The sequence below is a fragment of the Cygnus olor genome, chromosome 1 (assembly GCF_009769625.2).
Source record: "Cygnus olor isolate bCygOlo1 chromosome 1, bCygOlo1.pri.v2, whole genome shotgun sequence".
Lineage (NCBI taxonomy): Eukaryota > Metazoa > Chordata > Aves > Anseriformes > Anatidae > Cygnus > Cygnus olor.
In genome coordinates, this window is record NC_049169.1 from 105,419,622 (window position 1) to 105,440,038 (window position 20,417).

General features: G+C 39.0%; 1 protein-coding gene across 1 annotated transcript in view; it reads left to right on the top strand.

The window, feature by feature from the left end:
• CHODL (chondrolectin) overlaps positions 1–20,417 on the top strand; it is an 83,375-nt gene that overhangs the window by 60,351 nt on the left and 2,607 nt on the right. The window contains 7 exon segments of the mRNA XM_040564974.1: positions 8,030–8,342; positions 9,026–9,060; positions 9,063–9,182; positions 12,523–12,570; positions 12,946–13,029; positions 15,682–15,784; positions 19,851–19,929. Coding sequence (XP_040420908.1) covers positions 8,030–8,342; positions 9,026–9,060; positions 9,063–9,182; positions 12,523–12,570; positions 12,946–13,029; positions 15,682–15,784; positions 19,851–19,929 — 782 coding nt within the window.

Genomic DNA, 20,417 nt, shown 5'->3' on the forward strand with positions numbered 1-20,417 from the left:
AGATAAGCTTTGCTTAAGAGAAGGACAGCCTCTCTTAAGAAACTTCACTTATGTGATAATGACCATATGATAGGCACACGGACTATCTGCCTGTACAAATACCTCCCTGAAGTACAACTACTTAAAAGACAAATGACCCTCAAATATTTTATATAAATACTTAAAGAGAACTCAGAATCTTTGAAAGTTTTTTTTTCTTGTTTGTTTTTGATAAACATCACTTTAGAGAAACTGTATTATGACAGTTAAGGTATAAACCCTAATCCAGGAAAAAAGCTATACATCAATGAGTGACTATTCTCTCTGCAGACTTAGATATGAAGAGGGTGGGAGGAAAAATGTACCTAATGTACCAAAAAAGATTCACCAAAAATACAAATCGAATTCAGTAGACTGGATGGATACAAGTATGATGCAGTAAAACATGAACAACAACATATCAAAACATGACCAGCAGCTGAACCAAATCAAAATATGACTAAATGATGCAAGGGACAGTTGACATGATGTATTAGCTTTGAATCAAACTGTGACTAGGAAATTTTCGTTCCTTTTAGCCCCTACTGACCACATTCTAAAGTGGGACTTGTTGTGGAACACCCTCTGTCCTGCATGCTGGTTACACAGCCGTTGAGGTCAATGTGCTCACACACACAAGTTTAAGACCAAGCCTGGACTGCATAACACAAGCAGAGAAATATATCTAGCCAGTGGAATGTTTTGGCTAATTTACATTGACTTCCATCATGCTATTATTTCATGATCTCTTTCACAGAAGTCCCTATGTCTTTGTTACTTTATTTTCAGAGGCCTCCATCAGCCTCATTCTGGCCTTTGGGATTCTGGTTAGTGTTAAATGTTCCACATTTCTTTGCACCTCTTTGTTCCTCTGCTTTTTCTGCTGAATCCATTATCTAGTGAAGAAAAAAGTCAGTATGAAAACAGGGGACTTTCTACAGCGGGCTTTGTACATTCCTTTGTTCGCTCTTTACACATACTATGCACAGTCACCTACTGTTCCTTGCAAATCTAGGTGAACACTGATGGTAGCTGAAGTGAGCCATGGACTGTAGGTTAGTTTATTAGGTTCAAGAGTAAGGGAGATGGGATTTACCAGCAGGGAGCTTGTCTTTTATCTGGGATTTCCAAAACTTCAAGCTGAGTCACGTTCATTACTCAAAATAACCTTTGTGCCCTTCTTGGCCAATGGGTTCTAAATGGGACTGAGCCTGTGCACTTAGAGAGGTGACTCTTTGAGATGGGTACTCTATTAGTAATTTTTGTCCTCAGTGACATCATCATAAATTCTGTCATGATGGACCTAAAGGAAATTACTGATTCTGTTTAATGAGGCATCATTATTAAAACATAATGGAGGCATAATTGATCAAAATACCAGCTGAATATTTGCTTGTTCCTCCTTTTCTCAAAGGAGACTTTTTCTTGCAAAATTACCTGCAGAAATGGTTTAACTAAGTATCAAGTATTTGAACTAAAGCTAGATTTGGTTCAATGTTACCAAAACATTCTGTTATGGAGCTGCTGTGTGACACCCAAGGACGAAAACTGAGCATATGAATGCAATGGTGGTTAGCACTTCTTAGAGCAAGTACTGTACCCTTGCTTTCTTCAGCCACAGAGATGGTGAGACAAAGTGAGAGAAAAGGAATTTAAATCAGATTCTCTGCAGTAGGCAACTGGAATTGCTAAGGCTGAGGGAACAGAGCCAGAGTTTTGTTGTATGGCTGGTATATGCAGGAAAGGGAGAAAAACATAAACACATCCAGGTTTGTTCTCTGATGAGGAAACTGGGGAGACCTAACCTTCCAGTTTTGCAGTGCAAGAATGGGAGGGAGAAAAGGGAACATTCTGTCAATTAATTGTTGCTTCAACACAGCACTCTTCCCTCAACAGACTTATTAGAGCTCTGGTGTTGATGAAAAGTTAAGATGTGGGTTTATGTCAGCAAGCCAAGTGCATGTTTTTGCTTTTCTCTATGCCTTCTGACTGGATCTGAGCTGCCCTGCTTGGGAGAGTGAAGGTTGCTCAAGGATTAAGGAGCTAATACACTCCACGCAAAGAAAGGTCTAAGTACTCCACCTTCACATCTACAGATAGGGTTGTTTGAAACATCAACTTGTCTGAGCATCTGTAAGGGATAACAGTGAGAATGAATTCTTAGATCTTATTAATTGCATTAGTTAGATCGTTGGTCTCTTCTTCAAGGGAAGACTAAACACATTTACATCTTTTTTTTCTTTCTGGATGTGCTGTGATGAAACAATGTTTTCTTTCAAGTTTGTTTTTTCATCTCAGACAGCCTAGGGCAAACTGTGTGGAAGGGTTGCAAAGGCCTAACTTACTATGTAAAGTGAATAAATATAGGTATCTTATTCTGATTCATCCAATAGACTTGCTTTCAAAAATTATTTCTATTCAGTTGTGATAGGAAAATTGGAATTAAAGTAACGTTGAAATAGCAAATGTTGCTTTAGTATTAACAGTAGGGTGTTGACTGCCATAAAGATGTTAGAAAAAGCTGAAATAGCCTATAGTTAATGTTTCCATACTTATCTCCTATACAGTGTAGTCCGTTCTGTCATTTTCACTAGCAAATTGTTTCTGCTTTGTAGTTCATAAAATAGTAGTGAGACAAAGCTGTAAAAAATGAAGCTTGAAAGCTTGATATCTCAGCATGCTCTGAGAAGAGCACTAAAATGTTAACTGATTTGCCAGCTATTAATGCACAACTGCAGATTTCCATTAACACTTTGAACTAGCTCCACAACAGCAGATGAAAGTCTCCTTTAAAAGAAGAAAGAAAAGATTCATAGAAGGTTATTACCTAAACACAGGAACTAAATTAACTGGAACAAAAAATATTCACAGCTTCTTCCAGAAACCGTACCACTCTGCATCACACTTCATTCACGCAGGTTAGGTCTTAAACACAAATATTTCTTAGTTGCTTGCTGTTTTCTGTTTTTGTTTTGATGTATATTCTTGTACAAATAATCAGCCTGTAAAGAGGAAACTTTTTAAATTTTATTTTATGCGTATGTGTGGGTAGAGGGCAACACATGAAAGGGCATTGGAACAGCCTACCTAGGACAGTGGTCACAGCACCAAGCCTGCTGGAGTGCAAGAAGCATTTGGACAATGCTCTCATACACATGGTCTGATTTTTGGATTGTCCTGTATGGAGCCAGGAGTTGGACTCGATGAATCTTGTTGGTTCCTTCCAACTTGGGATATGATTCTATGAAAGAGAAGTAACTTAAAAGTTAGCTTGTATATGAAGTTTCACTTGTTCAATTTTTTAGTTTTATAATACAGAATTTGAGTTAACAATGCACAAATATCTGCAATAACAATATTGTCTACAAAAAATGGTTCAGATCAGTCTGAATTATATAGAAATAATAGCATACAAATCTTCACACACAGGTTTTCACTAACCATTTTAGATAAACCCTTGGGTATGGGCTGGGCCTTTACTTCTGTATTCTGGATGGTGCCAAGAAGGCTCCCTGCACAGGGTGCATTAACAGTGCCAAGCTGTTACTGGGCTTCATGAAACAGGATCATACCAAGTGCTGCAGTAGCACCTATTGCACAGTTTGCTGCCACTGTGCATGACAAGTACCCATCTTTCTCCCAGCTCCACACAGTCCCATGTTTTTTTCAGCTTGGTGTCAGTGATGGAGCTATTAACACTGGTCCAATATGGAAGGTGCATCATCATACAGTGCAGCTTACAGCTTATGGGCACACGCTCTATAGCAGCTCAGAAATGGCACATGCTAGTTGGCACCCTAAATTTCCTTGCAGCACATGACTAGTCATCATGCACCTGACTGGAGGGCAAGTACACTGAAGAAGCTTGGTCAGTTAGTCAGCAAGGACCCATTTCTCCTGTTGGAGAGGTCATTCAATTCAGGTTTTAGGGCAGTAACAGAAGAACAGGGAAAGTGCATGGGAATGGAGAGTGAGGGGGCATTTCAGGCGCATGAGAAATATAAGGGGCAGGGGAGTGGAAGTGTGATGCTATGGATGGAAAGCTGGTTCCTTTCCCATGACAGGGAGGTGCAGCAAAGGCATTGACATCTATAGTGGTCAACCCACTAGTTTTAGTGGTTTGAACAGAAATCATGGCAGAGATATTTTGTTACCTGAATTTACTACTTAATGTCAAGGAGAACATGTGCACCAAATGAAAGATTTCTATAGGAGTTTTTCTAGAAATTGTCTAGGAAAAAAACAGCAAGACAATGGACAAAGGAACCTCCTTAAATCTGCTTATACATCTTGAATTAAAGCTTTGAATTCAATCTTTAGTTACAGGGAGGGGTGTGGTCCAGTTCCTTATAAATGTTTACTGTCTTACATAATTCAGTGCTAACCTTGCACTCTTATGTACATATGTGTACTCTGGCAATAAGCCATAGTCACTCACCCAGTGATGAGGATCAGAATGTTGAACAGCTCCTTCCTCACTGTGCACTCCGTCCTGTCAATGATACAAAGCTCCTGGGAAAAACAAAGTTGTGTCAACACTAGGAAAATTTTAATTGCAACTGTCCTGGTTTCAGTTAGGACAGAGTTAATTTTCCTCCTAGTAGCTGGCAGGGTGCTATGTTTTGGATTAGAATGAGAAGAGCGCTGATAACATGCTGATGTTTTAATTGTTGTAGAGCAGTGCTTACACCAAGCCAAGGACTTTTCAGCTTCTCGCTCTGTCCTGCTAGCGAGCAGGCTAGGGATGCAGCAGGAGCTGGGAGGGGACAGACCCAGGACAGCTGACCCAAACTGGCCAAAGGGGTATTCCATACCATCTGACGTCATGCTGAACAATATATAGGGGTGGCTAGCCGGGGTGGAGGGGGGGGCCGGCTGCTCGGGGATAGGCTGGGCATCGGTCAACGGGTGGTGAGCAATTGCATTGTGCATCACTTATTTCGTACACATTATTACTATTAATACTATTATTATTATTGTTGTTGTTATTCTTTTCCCTGTCTTAATAAACTGTCTTTATCTCAACTCACAGACTTCACTTTCCCGTTTCTCTCCCCCATCCCGGAGAGGGAGGGGGGAGGGTGAGCGAACGGCTGTGTGGTGTTTGACTGCCAGCCGGGCTAAACCACAACAGCAACATTATAAATAAACGAGTTGAGCTGTGATTTCATATGCAGCTTTCATTCTTGTACTTCATGCTTTTGAGCATTTAGACTTATCACTCTGTTACTTTGATAATAGGGGGGTCTTTTTTCTTTTTGTTCAAAGCAGTCTTATGAAGAAACACATTATTTTATATGCATCTGTAATGAAGTGCATTCCCCTTGATTTTTCAGCACCATTGCCCAGCTAGGACTATGGCTCTTTCTACATTCAATGTTACAGAAAAAAAAAAAAAAAATTGTCTGGTTTATAAGTAATTTAGATAATGTAGTTCTTATTACGTTGGTATCCTTCAGTAATTCTTATTTAGTTTGAAAAATATAGGAGAGTTTATTTCGCAGTGGTAACAAAACATACTGGAAAAACTGATCTTTTAAAAGGTGCTTAGTTTATTTCCTTACATACTTTTTAGAACCCTTCCCATGTCCTCCAAATAAACTCACTGGAGTTCAGCAGCATCTGATAAGTGAGCTTGCTCATACCACATCTTGTATATGTTGAATAAGCTCTAGAGAATCTCTCTAGTTGAAGATAATTGTTTTTCCATTTCAGGAAAAGGGCATCTGTCTTTCTCAGCCTAATAACTGGAAGGAAAAGACATTCTTTCATCATTTGACTTTTTTTATTTATTTATTTTTTATTTTTTATTTATTTTTTATTTTTTATTTATTTTTTATTTTTTACAGACAAAACTCTGAAGGGCAAGGGAAAACCTTTGTGAATGCAGTAGATCGAGTGCTTTTTGAAAGCATAGTAGGGATTTTTTGTGGTATCTGGATAGTACTGCGGTATCTGCTAATGTCTGGAGCTTCTGTTGGCTGTGTTAAGGGACGTTAGGAGTGTGTCTGCCACCTCCAGCACCTCTGGTTCCTGCTCTTCTCCTGCCTGGTCCCTGGAGTCCAGCCTGGTGCTTGGGGTCCCTGCCGGGGCTGCGGGATGCAGCTGCAGCTGTCCTGTTTACGGGTTCAACCTGTAGCAAAGCTGAGCACGTGTCCCACAGACACACAGACAGGGCTGGTCACAAAGACTGCTGCAGACAAGGCGCTGCCTTCAGCAGCACCCACATGTGGGTCCCATGTTATAGATAAACAGACGGCTGTGTCCGCTCCTCCTGTTGGGCTCACAGAGACAGAAGGGCCCTAGTGAAAGCAGGTGTGCACACACACACATAGCACTCTTCAGGCTCACAAGCACACACGCATTAGCAGATCCCTCAAACACCAGCAAGGCCCTTCTCTACCCAGCACTGTGCCTGGATCCCTCGAGTACCAGCACAGTCCCACTGTGTGTCTAGCACCCAGCCTGGATCCTGATCCCAGGTCCATTACCCACTTCACAGGTCCCCTACTTACCAGCTGGCCCAGCTCGAAGCTCACTTTACACACTCATCCCTCATCTACACCACATCTGCAAGTCCCCTTGGGCATACCAGCCCTGAACCTCTGCCCTTGCCCTGGGCCCAAGGCCTCTGGTACATGTTGTCTGGTTCAGCTTAAAGTTTGCTAATGAGTACATGTGCACACCCCACCCACAGTAGGCTGGGGAAGATACAGACACTTGCACTCCCTAGCAGCTGTCACCAGGCGCACAGGTTGCGACCCGTGGCCCCACTCCAGCTGCCAGCATGTAGCCCTGCACTCGCCTCGCATTAGTCCTCCCCAGAAGCTGTTTTTTTGGGACGTGTGCCACTCCTGGTGGTGGTGGTGGTGGTCGTGGTAGGGGCCTGGCTGGGAGATGCTGCCTGCTCCAGGAGTTAGTGCTGAAAGCATACCTATACACAGGACAGAGAGTGAGAATACACAGAGAAATAATTAAGGAAAGATTTAATAAGAAGACAGTACAGACTGTGGTCATGAGGTGCAGGGTTCAGTCAGGGAAGCATACTGACTGGCCCCATTTTACACATGACTAGCTGCTTTTATACCCCTTTCTGTTCCCTCCTTGTTCCTCCCCAGTCACTAACCCTGCACAGTCCCTCCTCAGTGTGCATCATCCCACTGACCCCCTTCCCCCCCCCCCCCCAACATCCCGGTCCCCCAGGTTTGCATCCTTACCAGTTGCTAAGTCCTGTTTACATGGAGTTTCTCGATTGCCCTCCAACTGGTGTCAGACAAGTATTTTTTTTCTTGTCTTTTCCTCTATTACATTTGTCTGCCAGGTTTGTGCATGTATATTGTTTATGGCTTCCTCTTTTTTTTTTTTTTTTTGTTATTCCTTTTTGCACTGAAGAAGTAATTGATCAGGTACCCTTAGAGGAACCGATGCTGTCTTTCCACATACACCTAGAGGTTGTATTTAGGGATGCTATAGTGGAGAGTAGCTATGAAGTCCTTGTGAAAGCAGCCTCTCAAGGTCAGATAGCAGAATCAAGAATGTGTTAGCTTCTTCCTGCCACTAAAATTGAGAAGTTAAACTTTTTCCTGGTGAAATAGTTTTGATTACCAAATAGAAGTAGAGTTGGCCCATTTCTATGAAATAGTTACAAAAAGCTACCTTCCAAATCTTAGCTTTAACAGAAGTACCTGATGGTACAGTCATTAAAGAAGAGAACATTTTTCTAGAAGTCGGTGGGAGTTTTCAGTTTCTCAGAGACAGTTTAAGAAGCCTTGGGAAGAAAGCCATAGATTCCTATGTACTTGTGGGATATGAGCTATGTTAAATTCAAGCTAAGGTTTCCAGCAGTGTCTCTATCACCGTAAGTCCTTCCGTAGAGGGGCTCAAGAAAAAGTCTACTCTCCTTCTGCATCACTGTAGTCATGCTATGCTGTACTTTTTTCTTCTTCTTCTCGTTTGTCATATTTTTTAATATGCTCACCCACCTTTTTTTTTTTTTTTTTTTTTTTTTTAGGTCAAAAGGTGTGCTATGGTGACTTCAAGCGTTCTTGTTACAAGATAGCTTATTTCCAGGACTTGTCTAGACGTGTGGGTTTTCAGGAGGCCCGCCAAGCTTGTGAAATTGATGGCGGGGCTTTACTGAGCTTAGAAAGTGAAGCTGAGCAGCAACTAATAGAGAACATGTTGCAAAACCTCACAAAGTCAGGCTCTGGGATTTCTGATGGAGATTTCTGGATTGGGTTGTGGAGAAGCAGTGATGGACTAGCCACCTCAAGCGCTTGCCCTGACCTCTACCAGTGGGCTGATGGAAGTATTTCACCATTCAGGTAAATCTGTAAAACTGCTTCTTGAGAAGGTTTCATGGAAAGAAATGGAGGGTGAAATGCCTGGCAAGTCTGTAGAGAAAAAAGCAGGAAGACTTGCTGCCCCATGAAGTTAACAGCATGACTCCTTAAATTCTCCAAAGGGGAGCTGGCAGCAAGGGTTTTTGATTTGAATCTGTGAAAGGATGGCGTAATGTAGGTCCAGTCTAAAACTGTCCTTACTCTCATTTCAGACAAATTCTGCAAGACTGGCCACCTTAGATCAGGCAGGCAGCCAACAAGTAAATTAATGCATGTTATTTAATTCAAGTCATTCTGGTTTTACCCTGTCTTTTGAAAACAAAAACACTTTAATTTCCTGAAGAAAAAGGCCAGAACAACAACAGCTCACAGGGGCAGGTAAGAGTCAAATAGGAATGAAAATGGTCAAGAAAGCAGCAGAATGTTATGTCTGCAGTGATGATTTTGGCCAGATTATTATTATTGTTAATATTTTTAAGATCCAGATATTTGTATCCCAGGCCCTAAACTCGTTTCACAGAGGTGTTGTGGGAAATGTAGCTTACCTTTGAAGACGGTGGGGCCACTGGGATTGACATTTCTTCATTGATATTAACTGCTTTCCTTGATGTTCTGATGAAATTTATCATCAACATTTAAAAATTTTTATTTATGTATACTGCTAGAAATTGGTACACAGATGAGCCTTCCTGTGGAAGTGAGCCTGTGTTGTGATGTATCATCAGCCAACTGCAAATCCTGGTCTGGGAGGGCCATATCTTTATCAGTGGAATGATGACAGATGCAACATGAAGCACAATTTTATCTGCAAGTATGGCCCAGGTAGGTGACACTAAAGCCATATTTCACAGATGGGACCCTTTCTTAGAAAAACAATGCCTCTTGTTTTATGAGGGAAGCTGCAAATGTCATGTGGTCATACCATTAGACCTGCCCATGATACTGATTCCTTTGGCATGTGAGTGGTGGAGTTGATATTAATAGAGGATGTAATGTATCTATTTATTGATAATTTAAATAAAACTGTCTGTATCCGATAAGAATGTTTTCAAGGTTAGCTTCACTATCACGCCTTCTCAGGTTTACTTCAACTCATTCAGTCGTTTATTCTCCATTAAGTATTTTAAATGGCCATTTTCTAATTCCTCTGCTTGCTATCAAGTAGGATGAACAGAACATCTCTTGCGCCTACTGCAAAAAATTAAACTGTCTCATACCTCTGATATTTTATATCAACGTATGTATATGAGAACTATTTCTAACAGGTCTGGCTTAAAGAAAAAAATAGCAAGTCCAGAACAGCAGGAAAAAAAATCTGCATTCACACATGTAGATTTATAGATACAAAAAGCAGATGCACACTAGTTCAGATAGTGATAGAAAAAGCCAGATCTTAGGCAATTTGGCTGTACTTCCAGACATGACATAGGTTCTGTATAAGTCAGCAGAGGAAATGTGAACTATAAACTAGAACACAGTGCAATCAGAAAAAGGACATGAAAAGTAAACTTACAAGTTGAGCCTGTAACATCTTCTGCTTTTGACGGTATTTACAGTAAATGAAAACATGTTTTTCAGCAGGATCATGCAAATGTATTCAAATAATTTGTGGTGTGCCTTTCAAAAACTAAGCTGGAAGTCAGAATCCATATGAAATCCTACTCTTAGCAGCTATTTAGCCCATCTAATTCTGCAGTATTTCCTACTGTTTTCTATATTCATGATCTATCAGTGATCACAGTCTTTGGAGATGATACATTTGTTTTAGAGATTCAGGCTATTTTCTTCCACCAGCTTTGGTGGATAGAAAATTGTGTCACTGTCTATTGTCTTAATGGTGTTAATAATGGCAATTAATATTGCAAGTAAATACTGAATACTTGGAAGGTTTGATATATCCACACATTTAACACCCCACCCTCTGTTGTTTCTTCTAAAATTATTAGTGTCTATCATTTGTCATTTGTCTTTTGATGATCGGTGATCATGTTGGTCATACAGGCCATTCAAGGAACTGTGATCTGCAAAATTCTATCACTTCTACAGCTGATCACAATTATTTTAAAATAAGAGAATAAAATAAAATAATAACAAGTTTTATTATAAAAATAGCAGAATAGCAAAATTATAACATCCAAAAATGTAAGTTTGATTAAAAGGGCTCAGTTTCAAGTATATTTCATATCTTTAAAAACAAACAAATGTAAGTGGAATAATCATTCTACAATAGCGAACTACTTACTATTCCAGCTGTGATCTGATAAAGACTTATTAAATCCTATTGCTTTCTCTATCAGAAAAAAAAATAAAAAATGCTGGATATTTTGAGTTTCCAGAAAACAAACAGATAAAAGTAACAATGAAAATGAATTTATATTTTTTTCACCATGTATAAATAAATCACTAGTGTATAATGAGGAATGTTACATCAGTAAGGCAAACAATAGACAGATTATTATTAACATTATTATGTATCTAAATACACTACTGCAAAATCCTAGCTATTTACTTTCCATGGTGCTGGAATTGTGCTTGTCAGCAAAAGACTATTCTCCAGAAATGTATTCTTGTATCACATGGAAGAAAAGAATAGATGTATACGTGTATATAAATAGGTATATAACATTTCTTTCACTACCTAAAGAAAATACTGCAGTGTAAGAAAATTACATTTGCTATCTAAAACCCAGGAAGACTTACGAAAGGCCTTCCTTTTCTCTCCAAATAACAGTAATAGCTTCAACTTCAACTATTTGTAATAAAAAACGCAGCCAATTTACTAGGACTGTTATGGTGACATGTGGACATTGAATTTCACTTTTTTATCTTAGCATATTGTTTTTCACAACATTCCTGTCTGAGTATATGGTGTATGACACCAGTCATAGGCCAAAATGGAGAGGTTGGATGTGTTCATGATGTAGCTGCATCTGATTTTATCAGCAGCAAGTACAGAGTAGTCTTTCATTGGGCAGTCATACTCAAGCAGCAACTGCATTTCTGGTAGTCACTTTCCTTTTTAAGCACTTAAGCATTGTTGCAATGTTCAGTCTGGCTTTAAATCATATTGATCATTCACTGATCTTAAACTTAATTATAGGTTGGTAATTGCAACCGCTTTTAGTTCCTGTCCAGCTCCTGTAGGTTTGATTATACAATCAAATTAAAAACTCATCTCCTTTTCTGCTGTCTAGAGTGAACAACTTAGTTCTTAGTGGTATTTTGATATCTTTCTTTACATATGGCCAAATGTAGCCAGTTTTTACCAGAGGAGATGAAATAATTACTTTTGTTCTAGTAGGCATTAATGCCTCTTCGATTTCTCTCAGCATTTTGTGTTTATCAGGACACTTGGAACTGCAGGCTAGTAGCACTATTATATTAATATTATCTTAGGATAAAGGAATGGTATTCAAAATATCATGCAGATTCTACTCCTGTGCTCATCCTTTCAATGTGAGGTTATTATTTTTGTAATCTTTATAATTTTTTTTTGTAACAATAACCGTAAGTAAACCTATAAGCCTCTGCAGTACAACTCAAAGCCAGATTTGGTCCTCCAGTTTCTTATGCATTACAAGGAATATGATACTATCATTCCTATTTTGGTAGTTTCACTTCCTATGTGATACATTAGAAACCACTGCCCATTTAGGGCTGCCCATTGTAAAACCAAATTACTTGAAGCTGACATCTAACCTCAAAAACTTGAGCTTCTTTGTTATGCTTTATAGCCAATATTCTTTAGGCATTATTTTAAAAATCTGAATAAGACTTAAGTATTAATCAAGAACACTTCCTTTCTTATACTGTTTTAGTATCAACTACGTAAATGAAACTTTGGATATGTTAAGAGTTTTATTCAGCGCAAGAAATTAAGAGATTCAGTGATTTAGCCAATAACCTAGCAGATGCCACCAGGAAATGGAACTTCAATTTACTATAGCCCTTTTCAAAGGGGAGGGAAAAGTATGAACTAGAAGTGAATTGACACTAGTATGCAAATAATCTTTGGTAAGAAAACTAAATGCTGAAAAAAATAAGTAATTGTTGTTTTGGAGAATATATCTATTTCTGTGATACCAGATGCAAAATAATGAAAGTATCTGTTTTACTACACATTTAATTCTTTAACTATTGATTTCAAATATTGATTTAACAGATAATGTCTTAGAAAAAGAATTAGGAGACAGAGCAGAGCCAGATTACGGTAAGAAATTCTGATACACTGAATTGAATTGCAATAATAAATAACTATAAGGATAACTTATCAGACCCTCCAAAATTACTCAAGTTTAACAGACATAGGTTAGTACTGGAACATGTGAAAAATGTATCTTATAGAGACTAATAGCTACAAATATATGGCTATCATTTTAAATACTACTGGTTATAATTCTTGTTCCAGATATAAACACAATTTTTCAATAAAGTCCTATTTACGCACTTACATGCAGCAGTTTAATCCTGGAAAAGTTATTTTTTCCAATGTAAATGAAAATGTAATTATGATTAATTTATTAAACAACATAACAGCTATATTTTATACACACAGTTTTCCTAAAAGATCTGATATCCTTTCCAGGTATTTTTCCAACAGTGCCAGCAGGAAATCCATATGACACTCAGAAACCAGAAGATCAGTATCACGTTATAGCTACTGAAACAGGTAATGTATTCATAAGAATTTAGAGCTATGGTAAAAACATTAACAGAGGACTCAGTTAATTATTAAAAACTTCCATTATTATCTATGGGAGGAAGCAATCTGTTGCCCCAGAGAGTGCCCTGAAGAAGAACGCTTTTGAGTTGATTTCAAGAGTCCCATGTGATCCTACTTGTAACTGTGGAAAGAAATATTTCCATGTCCCCCCAAATTTTGATCCAAACCTACAGTTTAGCAGTCCTTGAAGTCTGCACTGCTGTCTCTGACCCAGGTGAGTCTCTGTTAGGGTGTAAGACTTCACCAGCCCTCATCCAGCTGTGGAGCATTTCCTTCTAGGGCTGTGATAGCCAATGCCTTGTCTCTTCATCTCCTTCCATCTTCTTCCACCACATGATAAACAAACATATGGTGCTTATCTTTTATATCTGATGCCTGGGGATCACAAAAAAAGCACAAAGGAATCCTTCCTAACAGACAGGGCATGAAGTTTTCAGTTATCTGCAGATTAAGCGCCATGTCATATGTCCTTAAGTACCCTGTGTTTTAATGAACACCACACAGAATCACAGAACGGTTTGGATTGGAAGGGACCGTAAAGATTGTCTAATTTCATCCCCCCACCATGGGCAGGGACAGGTCCCACTAGACCAGGTTGCTCAAAGCCCCATCCAGCCTGGCCTTGAACACTTCCAGGGGTGGGGCATCCACAGCTTCTCTGGGCAACCTGTTCCTGTGCCTCACCACCCTCATAGAAAAGAATTTCTTTCTAATATCTAATCTAAATCTACTCTCTTAAAAACCATTACCCCTTGTCCTATCAATGCACTCCTTGACAAAGAGTCCCTCTCCCAATTTCTTGTAGGCCCCATTAAGTACTGGAAGACTGGTATAAGGTCTCCCTGGAGCCTTCTATTTTCCAGGCTGAACAACCCCAACTCCCTCAGCCTGTCTTCATAGGAGAGGTGCTCCAGCCCTTTGATCATCATCGTGGCCCTCCTCTGGACTCAATCCAACAGGTCCATGTCCTTCTTGTGCTGGGGGTCCCAGAGCTGAATGAAGGGCTCCAGGTGGGGTCTCAGGAGAGCAGAGCAGAGGGGGAGACTCACCTCCCTTGCCCTGCTGGTCATACTTCTTTTGATGCAGCCCAGGATACAGCTGGCTTTCTGGGCTGCAAGCGCATATTGCTGGCTCATGTTGGACTTCTCATCAACCAAGACACCCAGGTCCTTCTCATCAAGGCTGGTCTCAATCCATTCTTCACCCAGCCTGTATTTATGCTTGGGTTTGCCCTGGCCCAGATGCAGGACCTTGCATTTGGCCTGGTTGAATCTTAGGAGGTTCGCACAGGCCCACCTCTCAAGCCTGTCCAGGTCCTTCTGGATGGCATCCCTTCCTTTCAGTGTGTCAACTGCATGGCACAACTTGGTGTCATAGGCAAACTTGCTGAGGGTGCACTTGATCCCACTGTACATATCACCAACATTAAACAGTGCCTGTCCAATACCAACCCGACATGCCAAGAGTGGTTAAATGCTTTGCTGAAAGTGGTAAAGAAGGTGCTTGATATTTTGAAAATGGTTGCCTAGGAGCTTACTATAATGCTCTCAAGTACTTCATTTAGCAATTTATGTCCTGAATTATGTCCTATGCCCTGCAGTTCTTTAAGTGTGGTAGCATGGCCTTAATGCAAGGAATGGAACAACTCTGAAAAGCAACTCAGGATTTTACAGGATTACAGCACGGTATTATGGAAAGTTGGCACTCCCTTTCCACATTTGTTGGCTGAATTTGAGTGAATTTCCCAGCTGCTGTTCCCACTGCTTGCAGCTCCAGAGGAACAGATATATTGATGAACTGTATTTTGAAATTTATATTACTATTTAAAAAAAACACATTCAAAGATTAATCTAACACTAACAAACAAACCCAGCCTTTACCCTTGCTAGTGAAAATATGTTCAGAAGAGAACAATGGGTGAGAAAGCTTTCACAATATGTACCCTATGTGTATAGTGTTATAAAACACAGGTATATACTTATTGAAAAACAGACCCTTTCTGGAAGCTGTAAACCTCATCTTCTATTCTAGGCAGATAATAGAGTCCCAGCTTGTACCACTTCCCACTCCTTTTGCCCAGGAACCTGCAGGGGAGCATCTTCATCTCTCTCCACATTATTCCAGGACAGTTTATATAAGTCTTTTAAAGGGAATGGGAAGAAAAGAGCAGAGTTTGTTCTCTCTTGTAGTCCTGTGTAGTCAGGAAACCATAATTTAAGAGCAACTGAGTAGACAGGTTATATGCACTGTAGAAATCATTTTAAATACTTCATTTTTCAATCACAAAATTGGAAATCTTGCACTGATGCACAAAGAAAATGTCGGAATTTAAATTGTCAAGGTATTCTTTGCATAACATTGGGGAAGTAGTATTTTATTATTGATATTGCGGAGTCATCTTTTTGGAGCTCTTCCTACAGAAGAAATGCATAAATGCTCTTTTTTTTCTTTCTTTCTTTCTTTCTTTCTTTCTTTCTTTCTTTCTTTCTGTGTGTGTAACATAATGTATTTCTGATATTTTATTCCAGATTTTTACTCACGTGGTCAAGTGTATTTCAAGATGGGAGGCATTAATGAGAACTTTTTTTTGTCTTGTAGGTATAATTCCAAATCTAATTTATGTTGTAATACCCACTATACCACTACTGCTGTTGATACTGGTGGCTTTTGGGACTTGCTGTTTCCAGATGCTTCATAAAAGGTAAAATACACTAATTCAAAATGGTTCTATAATGCGGAATTCATGTTTCCATTGGCAAGCTATTCATACTGAAAGACTGCTTACATCTGTCCCCAAATATGCAAAGAACCATCTTTACATCTATTAAAATCCAAGTAGTTTACAGCTGTTAGAGCTGAACATTCACCTTCAGACTTTTCCACAGATAAATTGGGATAGTTCCACGTCTCTCAAAGTACGTTGCCACTAGGACTTTACCTGTTTCTGGAAGAAGATTTGCTGACCAATTGATACACTAAGCTACTGTCAGCGCTTTTATTTTACCTCTTCCATCATGATTACCTCCTATATAGCATCTGGGCTTGAGGGAGTAATATTGGGGTCCTCAGTGATACAGGGCAAACTCAAGGACTCAATTCACTTTCTGACAAAAAGGGCCAATTGTTCTGAGCAGGACTAGCAGCTGTTTAATGATGTTTCAGTTCACATCTCATATGAGCATGATGGACTACCAGAGCAGGAAAATTGAAAACAAAAAGCAAAAATTAGTTTTGAGCCACACGCCAGCGCAACTTTTTTTGTACATCATTTATCTGTCAAAGAAGACACATAAAGTTAAATAGATAAGCTTATACAGAGATGGTTCAAACGGTCACTATTATTATGCAAATAGGAAACATTTCAGCTTGTGAAACAGGTTATGTTTTGATTCACACTTAAATACTTTTGACCTTTTTCCTTCTCAAAATATGTTATATCAAAATTTGATAATCTATATGCATTTTTTTTCTGAAATAGTCTTTCTGTAACTTTCAAGGATATTTTTCATTCTGCATTCATTTCATAGAGTGTTCTCAAGTTAATGTAGTCAGAGAAGTTTAAACTGAAGTATGTTTTATGGATAAAAATTATTTTTATAAAATAAAAAGAGTAACAGATTCAGAAGCTTTGTTATCCCTATTCTCTTGAAGTGCAGAAACGCTAGCAGGGAATTTGACATCACTGTTTCAGAAAATTAGAAAAAAAGATTTTTGCTCCTTACTTTTAGTCTTTTAGTTTGTGTTTCTCATTTAGCTCTTCATAGTAATACGTCTCATTGAGAGAACTGAACATATAAAAATGGTATTATGAAGTCTGCTGTATAAAATAGATTGTGTCTTAATGATACACATTTCCCTATAAAGAAAAGGAAAATGCATGCTTTCCAAACTCTTTATGGCAGGCAAATTCAGGCTTGTGAAAGGTTGTATCCAGACCTTGGCAGCTGGGCTATAAAAGGTTGGCAACTCAAAGAAAAAATGATAAAAAAAGGAATCTTATGTATAACAATAACAATTATATAAATAATCTAAATCTGGAACACATGTTATAAGGGACCTGGATTTATTGGTAAGTATATTGACAGACATGTTCATACCTTTTCTGATTTTTCTCCCTCTGAAAAAGGATTGTGGAGGCTGAGGCTCTCAAATAGTCTTAGGACGACAATGAGAGATTCATGGCCCACTGAAATCAATAGAAATAGTAGTGTTGACTTCAGTGGGCTTTGATCAGGCCTTTGATGCTATAGCAGTTCATACAGAATTAATTAATCTGAACTTCCAAGAAGTAAATATTGCATGACACAGGTATTGGAAATTCATCTTGGAAGATAGTGCTGTTAATTTATTGGTTTGATAGACTAAATGATACAAAAATCAGGAAGAAAATAGATTTGAACCAGAACAAAAACATTTTTTTTTAGACTATTCATTTTGAGTTGTACTAAAGCTTTTAATAGAGGAAGACAAAAATTTTTTTTTTCATTAAAATTCATCTGTATTCTGATATCATCAAAAATTTGTTTGTATCTGTTGAAACAAATCTTTCTTTTTAAAAAGTGTTTCCATGGTTATTTTCAGTTATATTTCCACATATGATCTACCTAACAAATCATTTTGGTTCATCCCAAGTACACAGTTCTTGGGCAAAAAAACAAGTCAAAGAAAGAGTCAACCACTTCAACTGATCAGCTGGACAGTGCAGAGCTTTAAGAAAGGGATTCTGTCCTGCCGGGGAAGGAGGGATCCCCAACTTTCCGAATGAACCTGATTTCTCATTCTTTTTTAGGCTTCCACAACATGGTGACCTTTCTTCTGAAAGCCACAATCCATGGCCAACCAGGACATGCCTAGCTTGAAAGGTCATGACTAATTTTGCCTGGCGTTGGGCTCTTAAAGGGTAGTAATAAGGCAAAGCAAATCATCTTCCCTGTAGCTAGTAGAAATGATCAGCTCATTCATGCTTAGATGCTCTCCCTTTCATTTCTTCCAGGGAAGCAAGGAGAAACTGCTTCAAAGACCCATCTCCATTATCATCTGAATGCCTTGCAGAAAGTTTAAATTCCAACCTGGTATATGTCTCAGTTTCTATGATTGCATTTGATGGTCAAACCAGCAATATGCTCAACCTATTTATTGCACCTTTCTTACTAAAACCTGTTTCCTGAACCAGATGTATAGCTGCTGGAAATCAGTGAAGATAAGCTTGTATTACACAGCTAAAGTTCTGGCCCAAGTTATTTAGAAATTGTTCCTGCTCTGTGGCAAGAACTGTCCATTCAAAGCATTTCACCAGAAATTTAAAAAACATGCCTGAGTTTGCTCTATTAATCTAGAAGGCAGTAGTGAATCAGTTTCTTAAAGAAAGAAGTACTGAAACTACTTGATCCATTGCGCTTACTTTGTTTATAGCATTGTGGCCTGATCTAAAGTCCACTGAAATCATTAGGAGTCTTTTCAATTACTCCAATGGGCTCAGGTACATAATGCATTACTTTGTAGGACTTCAGAGGTAAGTCTGGAGGGACTGAAAACTGTTCAGCTCCCTCAAAGTGCATTTTAAATCAATTCAGACTCACATTTATATACCAGTAACTGAGTAAAACTGAATGTATAGTACTGTTGGGATCTTGACTCTCAGGTTTCCAACTTACAGAATTATGTGCTGGCATAAAGGCCACTTCTCCTCCTCTGTTTTTTACTTACTTGGAAAATATATCAGCATGAATATTCTGTCCAGAGACTGAAATACTTTTACTAAAATGCAGCTGCAGAGGCTCATAAAGTGCCTGTTCTTTTCAGCAGACTGCAGTGCACTGTCCTTGAGCATGTAAGTGAGGGAAGGTGGTGCACTGTGGAAGTCAGACCAGAGAAGATGCTACCCATATGGAGAGTCTGGCCTCGTTTTAAAGTGTGCTTCAGGGTTCCCTGTGAAGATTAGAGTGAATGGTTTTGCAGTGTTCCAGAGCAAGTATTTTGGGACCAGTTTTATCTTTTTTACTCAAAACAAAACAAAAACAAACACAAAAAACTACTATCAACAGTGTTGAATGAAAACTAGGCCTAAGGAAGCTTTCTACTGGTCATTCATTGCTAGGAGTCTGACTCATATCCCATTATTTCATTAGAAATTAGGTAGTGCTCTGAAGGGAAGAGGCTTTCTGGCTTACCTGTACATGCTGGCACCCGTTAGTATGTCACGGTCACAGGGGTGCAGCTCCAGGATGCGCATGGGCATGGTTGCGGTAGCCACCCTGGGTGGGTGGGCTTGTGTGTGTTGGACACAGGCTTGGGGATGCGTATACTCCTGTCCTCCATGCATCCTTCCATACAAGGGAAGTGATCAGCCTTCCCCTGCCCTGCTCAGACAGTGGCCACACAGTCATCCACACCTATTCCTACAGAGTAGTCTTTTCCAGAGGGGTTTTAGTCTCTGGCCAGAAATGGAGAAGACTATACTGTATGAGTAAGTGTGGATGAATGTGAACTGAAAAATAAAAAATAAATGCCATTCAATTCACTTCACTGCGTGGGAGGAACTCTCCTAAACAGGGTGGTCTGGTAATGTTGGTAACAGTTTCTTACCTTGACCCACCATTGTGGCACTATGCTTGACGCAGCATGGGCATGACCCTTATGTGGTTGGGGAATCTATGCCAACAAAAATGGCCATCAAACAGGGGATGATCCATGTCTGATCACAAACCTGATTCAGGGCCTGTAAAAGTACACATGCACTGAAAATAGTTTATATTTTTATTTTTCAGTAAAGGAAGAACAAAAACAAGTCCAAACCAGTCCACACTATGGATTTCAAAGACGCCTAGGAAGGACAGTAGCATGGAGGTATAATGATTTACTGACTGAAAGCAAAGCAAAAATAACATTTTGCAGTCAGGCTGTATTATAATGTCATCTAAGAACATTAGCTTGGAATGGCTTGAAAATGCAAAGGATCTACAAGAATGAACTCTAAGCTTCCCCTTGAGGCAAATGTTCAGATCATTTTTATATACTGTTTGATTATTAATTCAGTAACAAAATATGCCATGCTAAATAAAGGGTATGTGTTTATTTTGCTAAGAGATGTAAGTTAGCTAGTTGTGAGTAATGAAATGAACAGAGCATTTGAAGTTTTTATGACAACATAGCTACAATGTGCATCAGTTTTAAGATAGATTGTTTGTAGTTAAACGAAACCTCTTTGTTTCCTTTAGTCTGTCATGCATTGTGACCTAGTTGATGTACTGTAAATGGAACTGATAATTTTACAGTGTAACAATTATTTATCTTTGCATAAATGTTTGATACAAAATATTTGTTTAGTATTTATT